This window comes from Falco peregrinus, chromosome 5 (assembly GCF_023634155.1).
Source record: "Falco peregrinus isolate bFalPer1 chromosome 5, bFalPer1.pri, whole genome shotgun sequence".
In the NCBI taxonomy this organism is placed as follows: Eukaryota; Metazoa; Chordata; class Aves; order Falconiformes; family Falconidae; genus Falco; species Falco peregrinus.
In genome coordinates, this window is record NC_073725.1 from 3,394,011 (window position 1) to 3,407,298 (window position 13,288).

The 13,288-nt window shown below is 47.8% G+C and overlaps 1 protein-coding gene across 2 annotated transcripts in view; it reads right to left on the reverse strand.

Moving 5' to 3' along the window:
* The window catches only part of RAPGEF5 (Rap guanine nucleotide exchange factor 5), a 162,213-nt gene that overhangs the window by 55,462 nt on the left and 93,463 nt on the right, over positions 1–13,288 (reverse strand). For both annotated transcript variants that reach the window (XM_055804925.1, XM_055804924.1), the window contains exons 10-11: positions 9,067–9,170; positions 8,640–8,728 (exon numbers count right to left, since the gene is read on the reverse strand). In XM_055804925.1, coding sequence (XP_055660900.1) covers positions 8,640–8,728; positions 9,067–9,170 — 193 coding nt within the window. The remainder of the gene's footprint in view (positions 1–8,639; positions 8,729–9,066; positions 9,171–13,288) is intronic.

The window sequence follows — 13,288 nt, forward strand, 5'->3', positions numbered from 1 at the left end:
CCCAAGCTTATTTTGCAGTACAACAAATTAATACATTCTGCCTCTTACAACTTTAAAACCAAAATAAAATTAAAAGCCTTTTTCACCGACTGAAGAAAATTATTGTTCTTCACCTCTAAAAAAACTGTCCTGTTAGACCTACACTTCCCAATTTCTTTCTGTTTAAACCACTAAAATCATCAAAACCCCTCATATTGTCTACAATGCACAGCATAATAAATGGTTTCACACTAGGTTTTCATGATGGCTCCTTATCACTGTCTCACACAGCAAAAGGTGACAACTAGCTATAATGCACCACAGAATTACACAGAAAAAACTGAGGAACTAAGAATACTATGATCTAATTGATTATCATATATAATGGGTAACTTTTTCCTCTGCAAATTTGACTCAAACACAAACCACATTAAACCATTGCCTCAAGCTATTCTTGTACATGGTACAAAAACTTTTATTTAGGTGCCCAAGGTGCTCAAAGGTGCCCTGGTGCTTCTGGGCACGTTGAAACCATATGTTTGTCTGATGGCTACCTCAGTTCCTTTCCCACCTTGCTAGGGTGTGTTTATGCTATCAAAAGTATTTGTGGTGCTGAACTGAAAAAACACCATCAGTGTCTACAGAGCGAGTCCTGATCATGAAGACAGCTCTGATCACTAAGACTTATCACCATTCCCCATGCTGCCTCTAGTTCCCCAGGCACTGGATATCATGGTGAGACAATCCAGGCGCAGCATTCCTGGACTCCACCTTTCCAAAAGTTTGCCCCAAACAAGCTTTAGTGCCCAAGGGCAAAAAAACCCACTTTTTCAGGTTTCAAGTCCTCATTTCCCAGAAATAACTGAGCTCCTGCCAGAAGACGGCATCTTAGACATATTCCCCTCACTGGCGTTCCCTATTAGCTTAGGCATGGCTGCAGTGAATCCCAAACACAGCACTCCTCCTGCAAGCTGATTCATCTCACTAACGTTGCTGAAAATAATTCTACCAAAGGAAAAAAAGAAATAGCTTCCTACTAAGATACTTAGATCTGCTTGGCACAAGGTCAAACCAAGTACAGCAGAGAAGGGGCTACATGGCAATGAACTGGAGAACAACTGGAGGATGTCAGATCTTCCCATGTGAGTAGAAGCCAGTGTCACTGCCACCAGCCTTGGTCCCAACCTCATGCTACCCCCAGGGCTTCTGCTTCTCTTGTCCCAGCTCCTAGCCCTTTGCAAAGCCATTCAGCTGAAAACTGTTAACTCTGCTGCCAACTGAACTGGCAGCTTGCTCAGTTGTTCTACCTGAAGGAACTAGTCTCTTACTATACTCTGATTAATCACTCCCAGACTGCAATGTGCTGCATGTGATACACTGGGTCAGATCAAAGGTCCCCAATGAAAGAGAACCAGGTCTTTGACAGGAGCCAACAGAGGATACCCAGAGGAAGAAAAAAACTAAGAAAATGACAAATTCAGAGTTATCTCTCTGATGCAGCCTCCTAGCTTCCAGGGTGCAGCGCAGACTTTCCGAACGGGAAGTTGTATCAACAACACTGCAGCCATAGAGTTTCTGCCATGATTTTGCCTAATTTGGTTTTAAACCCTTCCAGCCTTCGGCTTCCACAAAATCCTCACAACAATGAGTTTCACAGTTTTGCTCTTTATTAGTTATAAACCCAGTAATTTCACCGTGTTACAAAACACTTCCCACATTATGAGAAACAATGAAATATCTTTCTATACTCACCTTCCCCACACAATTCATAGTCTCATAGGTCACCATATGCCTCTTTTATAGATACTGCTTTTCTATGACGACCAGACCTAGACTATGTATTCTTAGATGTATTCAATCTATACTTCTAATCACTCTTGCTGTTGTTTTTTGGCTTTCTTTAGTTCATTTACAACTTTTCTGAGCAAGGAAAGAAAGAACCATATTATACACACCATACTGCACAGTTATACAATGGTTATAACTATAGTTCTTGCTTGTCTTCTTTCCTAATTGTCCCAAATACTGTTTGCCTTTTTGATCAATGCTGATCAAAACTTTCCAAGAACTATCCACACTATCTCCAAAGACCTATTTTCTGCATATTAGCCAATTCAGCACCTCTGCTGAATATGTATAATAAGGATTTCCTTTTCTCCATGTTAGAAAACACATTACTCTGCACTTTTCAAACTCAGATCTCATCTGCAATTTTATCACGCGGTCACACAGATTTTTATTCCTTTCATCTTTCTTCAGCTACAGGGCTGCTTTGAGGGGGCCAACTCCCAACTTATTTTCCCAGTCCTACTCTGCCCCATTCTTACTACTTTCATGAGGCTATTTTTGACTTGGATCAGCTTCCTGATCTAACTCACCTTGCAGGGACACCTAAGCAAAGTTTGTCGGTACGATGACAAGACAACACGACAGCTCAAACAGGCAGTGGATAACAGGTGGGGATAATGGAGTATACAAGAACATCATCTTCAATGGTCACCAAAGGTGAAAAACCATGGCTTAATTTATGATGAGACCCTCAACCATTTAATATTATCAGTACATGCTGTTAACTCAGTTTTCACCCCACACTCCGCAGCGCCCAGTCTTCAGTGAAGACTCCTTTTCATTTTAAACACTGACACAATTTACTCTTACCTTTCATTTTCTCTCTTTTAAGTCATCACCAGTCCTGAAAAGTTTCTTCTCCCTTATCAAAAGGATCTTTAAATTTCTTTATGGATTTCTGGCAAGGGACTTTATCAAAAGCATTCTGGAAGTACAAATATAAGATATAGGCAGACCAGACCATATATACCCTCATACTCCCTCAAATCTTTAACAGCTCTAAAGGATACACAAGATCTGACTTACCTCTGAAAAAGAAAAAAAATGCCTTCCCTCATTGCAGTATTGCTGCATGCATTTCTTCCTTCTACATTTACTGTACTGCCACTCAATTTCCCAGCACAAAGTCCTAACTTTATGCTGCAGTTTTGCATCTAACCAAACTCCTGCAATAAGTCCAGCTGCTGAAGGTCCTTCTCTCCTGTTGTCCTCACCTGCACACCTCCCGCTCCCTGCTACCCTGTCCCTGTGTCACCGGCAAACTTTGTGCCACTGACAGACAAAGTGGGTCAGGAGACCACTCCATCTTAAAATTAATAATTTAGTATTTCCTAGGTTAGTATCAGCTAGGACCAGCTCCCTACTTGAGCCTGCTACAGAATCACATGACAGGCTGTAGAGACACAGAGGGACCAGTACAGAGGCAGGAATGAGTGGCTGGGGAAGGCTGAACTGCTACATTTGACTACAGCACCAGTTTATGCTGGAATAATGTACTGGTAAAACGACAAGCTTATTGCTCAGATGTTCCCCAAACAGAACAATTTCTTTTAATTGGCATCAAATTTTCCCCCTTCCTCTGCCACCCCAGCTGATTTATATGATAGATTACACAGCACTGTTAGGAGTTCAGTAATTTCATATCTGAGATCCTTTAGAAGTCTTTGGGGAGTAACATCTGATCCTGGTGATTTGCTACTATTCATTTTATTGATTTATTCTAAACCTACTTCTACAGATAAGACAGCTTAGACTCATGCTGCATGAAGCAACGGTCCTGTGCAAGAACCTCCCCAGGTTCTCTCACACTGAATACTGAGACTAATTATTTTAGCTTTTCTGTTATTCTAATGCTGATGTTGCTCCACGCAGTCTGCTAAACTCTTTGCCTCTCCTGTGGGCATGGAAGTAATATGTGTTTAGCCCACTCAGTTCACCAAGCTTTCCTAAGACTTCAGGGAAAAGTTTACAAAATCCCTCAAAATGATGACAGCTAACATTTCATTATAAAGGACTGGTAAGAGGAAAGGCTAGCAGACATTTATTGTCTCCATCCTAAGAGCTGGAAGATAGGATCACAAAGCGTTGGACAAACATTCAGCCCATGTGCATCAGTTCCACTGACGTCGATTGTATGGAGTCACAGGACTGTTTTTTAACGCCTTTTACTCACCAAGAATAAAGCGCAGTGAGCAAAAGTCCTAACAACATCCTTTATAGCCAAGACACACAGAAAAAATATCAAAAAGCAATCAGATTTTTTTTTCTGGGATTATTAAACTGAAGACAACACCTAGAAAGGAGGAGCCGTATTCCTTTTTTGCAACATCATTTAGCTGCTGACTATGATCAGCTCATGCAAGACAGCACTGTTCTCCTAAAAAAGTCACATACAGTTAATTCCGCAGAGAGTGCTCTTACCCAACATCAAAGCAGTGTCATTGGTGCAAGTGTAGAAACAGGATGGATTAAATAAAAGCAACCCTTACTGCACAGCACTTCCAGGACAAACTGACATGGTCTGAAGGCCCCTCCTAGATGCTAGGTCAGGATCCCAAAGCTAAAACTGCTCCTGTGTGTCAGGGCACAGTCCCAGATAAGGTGACACAGCATGGTACAAAGGTCATTACTTCTTTCTTTTCCTATTCCTAAGAAATTCACACCATACTTACACCTTTCTGCATCTGTTTTATCTACATCGTGAAGAACTGTTCCCTTTTTCTGTCCCATTAACACTTCTCCAGGCCATCTTTTGTCATACTAACTTCTCCCCCCTTGCCACAATCCCTTCCACCCAGTTCACTAAAAACGGTACATCAGTTAAGACCGACACCATCAAGTTCCTCCAGACATACCATTCCTCATTCACATTCTTTCTCCAGATCTCCACTTCCCACTGCTGCTTGCTCTCAAAGACCTTCACAAATCAATCTCTTCTCTCTACTCATTCCCTAAAATGAACCCCACAGTAGGGAGGTGAAAGACATGTAGTGTCATCAGATGCGAAGAGGAAGATGATGTTCTGCTTCGGCGACGTTCTGCACTTAAGCTGCCTGAGAGCGGTGGCCCAGTGGCCAGAAGGATATGGTCTGGGGCATCCAGGCAGGCCTGGAGAAGTAGCAGTGGATGTCATGATCACTGTGTCATTCCAGAGACTGCCAAACATTGAATGTAACCACCACAAGGCAAAACGGCATGTTTGAATAGAGACCACCAGTCAGAGGATATTTCCAAGACCAGATCAAGATAACATCCAGAGAAGTAAATGCTGGTAATGCTCAAGAAATAAAAAGGTTTTGCAGAAAAGGATGACAATTCTGAAAGAAATGTTGTAGTCAGTGGGAAAGGACTATTGATCCTGAGAGGCTAAGATTTGGCCTCTTGGAGATTACTTGTTCAAATCCCCGTCCTTGATGAGGATTAGCCCAGGAGGCATGCCTTGCATTTTCTGCCTGGATATTGACATATTTAAAGTGTCTCACTCTGTTCAGTTCTTAAAACTTCAAACTGTCCTCTGAAGTACACACTAGGCAGACATCCCCCAGTGATCCCAACAACCTTAGAGATGACTCAGAGAAGTTGTTCGTCACAGAAATTTGAAATTTCCATCCATGTCATGGTAGGAAACAAGAACAGTCTTCTTGGGGGTTGGTACATTACAGGCTACAGTAAGTCAGCAAGACGAAATCTCTCCCCTTTCAGTTGGAAGCCTGGCAAATCTTTGTCACTGGCAAGCCCAAATTTAAGGTGATGCCACAAGAACTCACATACACTCCCTGGCATCACACATAAACCCTCAGTCATTAAACAGTTATTAAGTACATTAAGCTTAAAGAGTCTTGCAAACCTCAGGCTTCCAAGACATCCTTGCCTACAGAAGTCATCTGAGCAATAGAGTCCAGCATCCTCTTTAGCGTCCTCATTTGCTGTAACAGTGCTCAGCCACGTCAGACAATGGGACGACTCTTCTGGTCAGGTCCCCACCTGTTTATTATAGCAGAGGATGCCACAGCAGACTGCTTAAGGTATCTTGCTACAGGTTTAGCAGCAGCTGAAGGGAGCCTTGAGGCCTGGACTGGAGCCCAGCTAAATTTATTCCAGACCAGCCCCACAGCTTCCCTTTACTCACCCAGCTACAAACAGTACCTGCTGACTTGGGCTAAAAAATGGAGGATGGCTGGGAGCAATACATGGAGCATCATTCAGCCATGTCAGTGTTTATAAAAAGTGGTGCTCCGTGACCATGCTAGCCTCGGGAGATAGTGGATTTTTTAATTATTTTTTTTAATGACCACAGAGGGTTGCGGTTATGATTTGTTATACAAAGGCTAGGAATGAAAACATGCAGAGCATCCCTCCTTGGGAAGCAGTGCAAAGGGTCAAACAGAACAACAGTCCCCCATGCACCAGCGTATGTAAGAACAGCTCTTTCTCATGTTCTTTACAGACACAAATAAGCAAACTGGGCTGGGGGCTGCAGGGAAAGCAGGAGGCCAAGGAAGTCATCCTGGAATTGGCAAACTGACAGCAGGAGCAGCAGCTGGGTACAAGAACATCGTCCTTTTATGTTCCACAAATCTATGCCTGCTAAAACACAAGCCTGCGGGACTCTTGCGACATAACTGTCCTCTGAGATTGGCCAGACTGGAACTACAAAAAATACAAAGAACGGCAAATCCAAGCACACAAACAGCAGGATGCCTTCAGGTACACACTCAAAGATGTACACACGTACAGCCGATATGCCATACATCCTCATGTCAAATATCACTGAGTCTGCAAAACACAGCGATAAAAGCCATTACAGGGGCATCTGCCACATAAAACACTGGGAAACATAACTCCCAAAGTCTTCTATTTCGACAAAGTTCTGTATCACCAGATTAATCAAGTCAGAAGAAAACAGTACCTGAGGAACTACCCTTGAAGTGGAGGGCGACTGGGCATGCTTCTTTTGTGATGGCAAACAACTGAAGCCACAGCTACTTTGTTCTGTCCCCAGGATCAGGTTAACCTTGGCTACAGGGCAGAGCTAATTGTTTCTTTCTAAAAGGAGTTAGGATAAGGCACAAGAGGTGAGGGGAAGCCAATCAACCTTTAAATACATCGCCATCTGTTAACAACCAGTCAAGTAGTGGTTTAGCATTTGTTTTGAGGGCAGTTTACCAGCCCCTCTCTGTAACAATAAGAACAGGCTTAGGAACAGCCTCCCGGAGATGTGAGGGAGAGAGCGCAAAGAAGAATGAAAGAAAAGGTAGAACACGTGAGGATGTATACAGCATCTAATGCTTTATGTAAGGAGTGCTTTGTATTTACTAACACTAAAATATAATGCGTATCGCTAGTGAAAATTTCATTGTTTTCCAGCAAGCTCGTGATCTTAAAAAAAAAAACAAACAAGGAGATTATAAAGGCGGACAGCTAATGCTCCTTAATCTGCATATGATAAACATTAACGGGGAAACTTAATCTGGATCCAACATTTGACCTAAAGGGCCAAGGAAGGACCCTTACTACACCGCCTAAGAGCTGGCTCAAGTAAATTACACCCAGAACTAGTCTGCTGAAGGAAAACAATCGCAGCCTCTCTCTGCACTAAATATTAATGCCTAGGCAGACAAAAGCAGCACTAGGAATACCATAATAATATCACCAGGAGACACTCTATACGTTTCTTCGGGGCATTCATACATCAGGGCTAGGAATATGCCTATTGTCCCACATTAAACTAATGACTTGTCCCGAGAACCCAATCCTGACATTCCTCTGGGAATTGCAGATGTTATTTCTATTTTCAGTCACTTAAAAGGATTAAAGTGTGTTTATTCTCAGTAATCTCATTTGTAGAGAGAGAGATACAGAGGCAGCAGGAGTATGCGTTTTAACTCTAGTGGGAACGATCAAACGCACAGCTCCATTTACTGCCAGCTGCCTTCCTCGGCTCTTCGGTGTTCCGGACCTCCGGAAAGTCTCACCAGCCTGGCCGCTTCCACTCAAACCATCTATGAATCGCAGCTTGCAGGCACTTTTGATAAACTGCCCCAGGAGCTCTTGGTGACAGCAAGCTGTGCATATAGCCAAGAGATCCAGCTGAAAATTAAACTGCACGTCAAGTAGCCCGATCAATATAATAATTGCTTTAGGCTGGAACAAACTACAATGTCTGTCGAAGACACACAAGTACAGCACCAGGCTACACGCTGTGCCTCGGGTTATGAGGAAATTTATAAGCCGTGCTTATGACACAGAAGATGAGCCGAATTGCCGGGCGGTGGCAGAACGGTAGTTAGCCCGGGGGCTGGAGTGCGCGGCAGGTATTCTCATCCCTGTAACAACAGCTTATGCTCATCCCCGTAACAACAGCCTGGCTGCGAGGGATGGCAGCCTCTGCCGAGGCGGCCGGTGCTACACGGAGCGGGCCGGCCCCGCGGCCCGGGCAGCGGCGAACGCCCAAGGCAAGAGGGGCTCAAGCTGCCGCCGAGCGCGCGGCTGCCGAGGGCTGCCCCGGCCGCCGGCGTCCCCGCTGCCGGCGTCCCCGCTGCCGGCGTCCCCGCTGCCGGCGTCCCCGCTGCCGGCGTCCCCGCTGCCGGCGTCCCCGCTGCCGCCGCCCGCCCGCGGTCCCGCCGCCCGCTGCCCGGTTGAACACCAGGCCGGAGCGCGGCTCTCGGCCGGGGGTGCCCCGGAGCGCCCGCCCCGCTCTGCCGGCCCAGCACCGGGACCTCTTCCCCGCTCCCACCCCGCACCGGGGACGGGCGCTCCCCAGCCGCTGCGCCCATCCCCCGCCCCCCCCCCGCGCCCGGTTCGCTCCTTACCCGTCTCTTTGTCCTGGGCGGCTTCCAGGTGCAGGTCGCTGAGGAGATGCTCCAAAATCTTCTCCGGCGTCCCCGACACCACCACGTATCTGTCGGAAAGCAGAGAGTCCCCGGAGTCATCCTCGGTGGAAGACTGCGAGCGGCTGCTCCACTCGTCCTCCTCGTCCTCCTCGTCGATGTACTTGAAGTAAGGCACGTCGAAGGTGGGCAGCGGCCGCTCCCCGCCGCGGCCCGCCAGCGCCTCGGGCACCCGCACCCTGCCGCTCCCCATGGCGCCCCGCTCCCGCCGCGCCGCCCCCCTCAGGCGCGCCCCCCGGGGGCCATCGCCCTGCCGGGGGCCGCGGGCCGCCGCCCCGCCCGCTGCCGCCGCCGCGGAGCCCGGCCCGGCCGGCCCAGCCCCGCGCTCCCGGAGCCGCGGAAGCCTTACCTCCCGCGCCGCTCGGGGGCCGGGCTGCGTGACCACACCTTCCGCAGCACCAGCGCTGCGCCGGCCTCCTGCCGCGCCCGCTCGCCGCCGCCTCCATCGTCCGCCTTGGTGCGCAGGGGGGGAGAGCGACAGAGAGAGCGCGGTCAGTGCCCGCCGCCGGCCGGGGCCGCGGGCTCTGCCCGGCTGGGCTCGCTGCTGGGGGGGCTGCACTGGGGAAGGGGCTCCCTGCCCTGCGGGGCCGGGGGGAGGAACGGGCTGCGCTTTGTGAGCCGCGCTAGGCATCGTGTGTTGGATGTAAATTCGCGGGGGGGCGGGGGAATGCGGTTTCCGTGCCCCCGAGGTGACGGCTCGCTCAGTTCCCAGCCGGCCAAACAGGGCAGGGGCAGGTAACAACAGCCCGAGAGCGGGGCGCGCTCCCGAGCACGCCGGTAACGCAGCAGCAGAACACACCTTCCGCGAAGCATCTCCCCTGTACCTCAACAAAGGCGATAAAACCACTGGGACAGGCATGCGATGCGTGCCGCTCAGCGCCTCCGGAAATACTCCGCGTACAAATAAATCCCCCGCCCCCCCCCCCCCCCCCGCCTTTTCAACAACTTTTGAACTTGGGGAAACAAACCGCCCCACAGAAAGTTATGCGCTGTGACCGCCTCGCGTGTGAATCTCGCTGCGCTGCGGACACTGACTTTCTCCCCGGAACGGACGGGCGCACAACGACCACCCGTTTGTGCCCAGCCCGCCCGGCCGCCCCGAGCAGCAGAGGAGGCCCGGCTGCTGCCCGACACGGAGCGCTGCAACGCGGCGGCTGCCGGAGACCGGCTCGCAGCCCCCTGCCAGGTCCCGCCGGCAGCCTCCGCCACCGGAGGGTGAGCAACACGAAAGAGGCAGCAGGGTCAGTGCAAGTGCATCCACTAGCTGCTGTTCCTCTCGTTCTGACCTGGTTTACTTAAATCGTTTAGTATGTCAAACGCTCGTACAGATACTACTCAAGTGAAAAAAAACAGCGTTTGCGCATCAAGTGCACGGCATCCAGCAGTGACAAAGTCTTCAAGTGGGCTACAGACTGCTGAGGAACAGATCTTGGCAAAACAAGGGAAACAAACCACTTTATGATTCCTGTTTCTGTTATTTTATTTCCTATTCCAAGACCCAGCGAGACTGATTGCTGCTGCTGGTTGTCACTGTGGTGCAGGCATGTCCAAAGATTCAGCCCCTGCCCTGAAGAAGTTTTCTTTATCAGTAAACAACATGTAAAATTGATCTGCTAAATTTCTACAAGGTCAGATGTACAGGTACTGAGCCAATTAATGTCAGATATTCATTGTAACACTCCCAGGGGACATTACTGAGCAGCCGCGTTACAGGAATACTGATGCATTAATTGTAATCTTCCATTTCACTGGCCATGGGTTTTTGTTGCCTACATATCTGAAAAGCTGCAGTGAAAGAAGCAGCAAAAGGGAAAGACAGGAAGAACAAGAAACAGGTGCAGCATTAAAGCCATTCACTAACAGAGAGGTTTACCCAAAGAAATAAACCTCTCCATTTCTGTCTTTTCTCTGGCATCCTCTAAACTAGCCCCGATCCTCATTTCCCTGTGCTCGCTGACATTCCAAATTGCAGTGCATACAGGGCATATATGTGATGCATAGTGCTGTTTATACAAACCATCTATTTCCACATATATGGGAATGGATTTTAAGCATACCTACATACATTACATACATGAGCAGCTGGCAGCAAGTCAACAGGGAGCACAGGGAGGGTGAAAGCTCTCTCATACTGAAAGGACATTAACAATGGTTGTTCTGGAAGACGGTGTTTCTCCTTCAGCTTCTCACCAAGCAGAAACATTTTCAAAAACCCTCTTGGGTGACTGTACGCAAATTAATTGCATAAAGTGCCCCAACGGTAAGATTTTCATAAGGCTCTTCCTCTTGTCCTTGCTGTTTTATCAGTTTTGAGGAAGAGAAAAATCAATCTATTTTATCAGGAAAGACAAAAATTGTGCAAAATCAAGGCCAATCAGATTTAGTTTGGATTTTCCTTACCTATAATAACTATTTCCAAAAGAGAAATTCATTTATTTTGCTATCTTCTTATAAAAATAATTTCACTTTAAGGGAAGAATTATTATTTCATTGAAATCCCACTTATGCACGACATTTTTAATGTTCAGTCAGACCCCTTAATCATACTACAAGCAGCAACAATTAATGCAAACAAAGCAAAACACAAAGACAAATCCTACGTATTTTCCCCGTTTTTACAAGTTCTGATTTCACTACAGATATTACTCTAAAATGACATCAAGGCACACTTCATTTATCAGAATCTTGAATGGTCCGTGAAATAATTAATTCTTTCTGGAAGAAAACCAGGCTGCTTGCAGCATGTTCCATCTAAATCTAGTGGCAGATGAAGAGGAGGATGCAAGTGGCCCCCAAGTGACAGCACCGTGCACTGAAGAGCAAGGCAGCACCCTAGCTGAGTCCCTAGAAGTCAGCAGGCTGACTCAGGGACATCTTCATCATACCCCCGATCAACAGCAAAGCCTCCTTTTTCAGACCTTTACGCAGCCCTTGCTTGAGCAACCTGCACCAGCCATGCAGGAGCACAGCGGCCCAGTGTTACCGTCTCATTTTACGGCTGCAAAGATGAATAGGGGCAAGGAGGAGATCAACAGCGGAATTGCGGTTCACTGGGGTGATGCTACACTGGCACCTTGCCTTTGAGCTCCCCACACTGTCTGTCTGACGTTTATTTGACTCCAGTGCAGAGGGTAGGGAACAACTCCCAGCTGCCTGGGTCAGAATATATTTGGACTTGTGCTTTCATAGAGGTGGGACAGGATTGTGTAGAGCACCAGGAATGCTGCAGAGGTGAATCACTGTCTCAATTCGCATGTGGCCATAAGCAAGTCACTCATGCAGACTCTCCCTGTCTCGGTTCTCCCTTCAAAAGCACCATTTGCATCCTGCTGGGATGTTAGAATCAGCTGCTGGTGCACACCACCCATCACAAGGAAATTTAGCTAGCATCCATGAAACTGTGCGTGGCAAACATTGAATTTCACATTTATTACAACTTTTAATTAATCATCTCTTGACAGCTAAACACAGTGCTATGAACCTCTACGTCACTTCCCAGCAGGAGTTTCAAGTAAACAGTAAGGCCCTCTGGACTCAGTGGATGTTCTAACCAATATTATGGTAAATTTTCCATTCCTCTCATCCATCTTCCCAATACTGAGATTAGCCGTTTATCTCCCAGGTAATATATTTTAACAGCAGACAAGTGCTACCTTTATTTTCATCATGAAAGGAACCCTGGGGTGGTATAAATATTTATATGATTATAAGAATGAAACAGCTGGAAGTCCTCGCTTAGCAGGCCTTAACTTCTGCAAGTTACGCTTTGCATCAGTAGGAATATGACCCTCTGAATTACCACCGGGGCAGAAGAAAGCAGAGGTATGTACGGTACTGCTGAAAATAGCCACAGTGTGCCGGCTTCCTTATGCAAGACATTAGATTTCTGGGTTATTTGCAATTGGCAGGGAAGAATCTGACCTATGGCCAAAGGAACCGGTAACTTTGGTGTCAGTCAGGGATATTTCCATGTCCCTTGAATTCACAGAATCACAGAATGAACCACAGAACGGTTGGGGTTGGAAGGGACCTCTGGAGATCATCTCGTCCAAGCCCCTGCTAAAGCAGGCTCACCCAGAGCAGGTTGCACAGAATTGCATCCAGGTGGGTTTTGAATTATCTCCAGAGAAAGGGACTCCTCAGCTGGGCAGCCTGTTCCAGTGCTCTGTAACCCTCAAAGTAAAAAAGTGTTTCTTCATACTCAGATGGAACTTCTCGTGTTGCCGTTTTTGCCCGTTGCCCCTTGTCCTGTCGCTGGGGACTGCTGAAAAGAGCCTGGTCCCATCCTCTTGACACTCACCCTTAAGTTAATTGATTACATTGATGAGATCCCCCCTCAGCCTTCTCCTCTCCAGCTACACAGCCCCAGCTCTGCCAGCCTCTCCTCACCAGGGAGGTGCTCCAGGCCCCTCACCAGCTCCGCAGCCCCCGCTGGGCCCTCCCCAGCAGCTCCCCGTCTCCCGTGACTGGGGAGCCCAGCGCTGGGCCCAGCACTCCCGATGGGCCTCACCAGCCCGAGCAGAGGGGCAGGATCAGCTCCCTGCACCCGCTGGCCACGCTGCCCCTAACGC